The 2647-nt window shown below is 43.7% G+C and overlaps 2 protein-coding genes across 2 annotated transcripts; one reads left to right on the forward strand and one right to left on the reverse strand.

The window, feature by feature from the left end:
* Positions 1-316: 316 nt before the first annotated feature.
* Positions 317-1208, forward strand: LOC6541834 (protein CDV3 homolog). The gene is given in 2 exon segments (XM_001968985.3): positions 317-412; positions 415-1208. Coding segments are annotated over 2 exon segments (735 nt in total). The 5' UTR covers positions 317-366; the 3' UTR covers positions 1104-1208.
* Positions 1209-1490: 282 nt separating this feature from the next.
* Positions 1491-2097, reverse strand: LOC113564104 (male-specific sperm protein Mst84Da). The gene is made up of 2 exons (XM_026979016.1): positions 1984-2097; positions 1491-1922 (listed from the first exon to the last, which is right to left on the reverse strand). The coding sequence occupies exon 2, from the start codon at positions 1914-1916 to the stop codon at positions 1734-1736; it is 183 nt and encodes a 60-aa protein (XP_026834817.1). The 5' UTR covers positions 1917-1922; positions 1984-2097; the 3' UTR covers positions 1491-1733.
* Positions 2098-2647: the final 550 nt, after the last annotated feature.

Consider the following 2647-nt stretch of genomic DNA (forward strand, 5'->3'; position numbering starts at 1 on the left):
AGTAAACGGGTATACTAGACTCATTGAAAAGTATGCAACAGGTAAAAAGTATATATATTCTTGATCAGGATCAATCAATTCATAATATAATAATGCCACTTTGGAATCTTTAGCTTAAGTGATCTGGCACATTGGCACTTTTTAGTGTGTATAATTTTGGGTACCAATATTAAAGACCTATTATTTTGAGAAATTTAGAGAATAATAATTTCAATAGGTTTTCTTTTAGTTAGAAGTAGGCATTGATTCGAACAGCACAGGTGATTCAAAGCGATTGAAGCTTCAAGTCACTTGAAAAAAATTTTGGTACCGTCAACAACAAATTCGGATTTAGTTCGAATATAAGCTGAGCAGAACTATTTGAAAATGTCCAGTCTTGATGATTTCTTTGCCAAGAAAGACAATAAAAAATGTAAAAAAAAAAACCCAATTACTTGGCCACCGATGAGTTGTATAAAACGCTAGAGGAATCCTCAAAGTTGGTCACAGATGCGGATTCCGAAAAGTGCCTGGGAAACGAGAGTCGTGCAGAGGGGCCAACTGAATCTTCAGGATCGGCCCTAAAACCACTAGAATTTCGGCTTCTTTACTCGAATGAATCTGTTGAAGGGGAGGATGAATGGTGTGATTTCACAGAGGAGAATCGCATGGAGTACATGAGCCTGCGCCGCAGCATTGAAACTAGCCTTGGCTCCACAGCTCTGGTTCAGTTGGCCGGTGGCGAGGTTAAAGTTCAGGATTCGGAGCAACACGATAATGCTGGCGATGGCATAGACGTGGGTCAGGCGCTGATTGATGGCATGGGTAGTACCACTTGTCCCTGGAGAAAGATGGGGCGCCCACTTGAGCAACAGGAGCTAAAGGATCTAAGCGAGCAGAATCCTGTGGAGCAGCCGAAAAAGGAAGAACCGTCCGAGGCTAAGAGCCAAATCTACATACCACCTGCTCTCCGGCAAAGCCAAGGTGACTTCAATCAACGCGCCGAGCTGGAGAGCCGCCTGGTTCCAACCAAGATGTCTGGTAAACCTCAGGCTCCTGATCTCAACAGTGCCGACTATTTTCCCAGTCTAAGTGGCGCCAAGCCATTCAGGCGCACCAAGTAGCTTTTTCACGATGATTATGCTCCTTAAACTTGCCGTTTCTGTTTCCTAAGTTTACCGATATCAATTTTTCTGGTCGATCTGATACGGTGCCCCGCTTTAATAAAATTGAAAGCAAGCTGCCGCCCCTCTATTTTTTTTGTTGGCGTTTTACTCGTAAACAAATTTGCACTCAACAGGCCCATTAGCATTAAACGTCTTTTCGGCTGGTCCCCGATGTGTCGTTAGCTGTAAACGAGCCAAATATTTACAATCAAATGGGGTTTAGCCTTAAATGCACCCGGCGGACTGTGGAAACCAAAAACGGCAAATTACGTGCTCGCTTAATAATTAATTAGATCTGCCAACCGCAATATGCCGGAAATTTTCTAATATAAGATAACAACAACCTTTGAAATATAGTATAGTTTATTAACACCTATTGCTGATGGAAAGTTGTGAGTCCATCCATTCATCCATCCATTAATCCATCCCACAGACAATATATCCTAGTCAGATTTCATCAAACACAAATTTTTAGATCCACTTCGCCTGACATCTCTTCAGCATCCTCATATTATCCTTATGGCTGTATTCCCTCAAGCTCCTGTTCCAGATCGCGGATAAAGAAACCCTACATTCCTTCTAAGCAGGCTAACAATGTCCTCCATAGGGCCCGTAGCACGAGCAGCATCCGTAGGGACCACAAGGACCACAGCAGTGGTTGATCGAACGGAACCACTGGCCATTGTAGGGTCCGCAGAGCAAACAGGGTCCCAGTCCGCCGGTAGGTCCGCAGCAAGTGCCGGGCATCGAACACATTCCTGGATTGCACATTTTATGCTGTGAAAGGGGTTTCGGATATTTTTAGCAGGTAAGTTTGTCGATGCTCTTTCACACTCACATTAGCCTGATTACGGAAGTAGGATTTTCAGTCCCAGAATTTTGGTAGTCGTCCAAATAGATGTGTGCTGTTAGAGAGCCGAAACGAGAATGAGCTAGACCCACTCGCTGGGTCAACTAAGTTCTACAGTTTTAACTTGGATTTCGTGGCCTACTTTGTTGTATTTTATGGCCTGCTCTTCAACAACTTTTTTAAATTTCGTCAAATACAAATTTTGAGAGCTCTTACTCAATTCTGTTTGAGATGTTGATCTTAAATCATAAAACCGCTCCTGATTGTTTGTGTGTCCCATAAAATTCCACTCCATTGCTCCTCCAAAAATACTTCAGTGCGTCTCGAAGGGCTTCCCATTCCATGAAACTTTAGATGTCATAATTTAGCCAGGGGCGCAACAAGTTGGAAAAGCCAAGCCGCGACTGATTCTTCCTCTTTGCTCCTCCTTCCATTGTTTTACCGAGAGCGGAGTTTTCTTAAGCATTTTGCGTTGGGCAATGCACACAAACCTATTTTTCTTCCCAGCCAGGATTCCGTATTCTTGTTTACGGACAACAGAGCCGGGATTCGCCGTCAAAGTGAAGTAAAGTCACTTGACAAGTTTTGTCACGTGCGTCACATGTTGGAATGCCTCCCCATCCACCCCATTCACACGGACCACCCACTTTTC

Source organism: Drosophila erecta, unplaced genomic scaffold, assembly GCF_003286155.1.
Source record: "Drosophila erecta strain 14021-0224.00,06,07 unplaced genomic scaffold, DereRS2 tig00000055-arrow-pilon, whole genome shotgun sequence".
NCBI classification, from domain to species: domain Eukaryota; kingdom Metazoa; phylum Arthropoda; class Insecta; order Diptera; family Drosophilidae; genus Drosophila; species Drosophila erecta.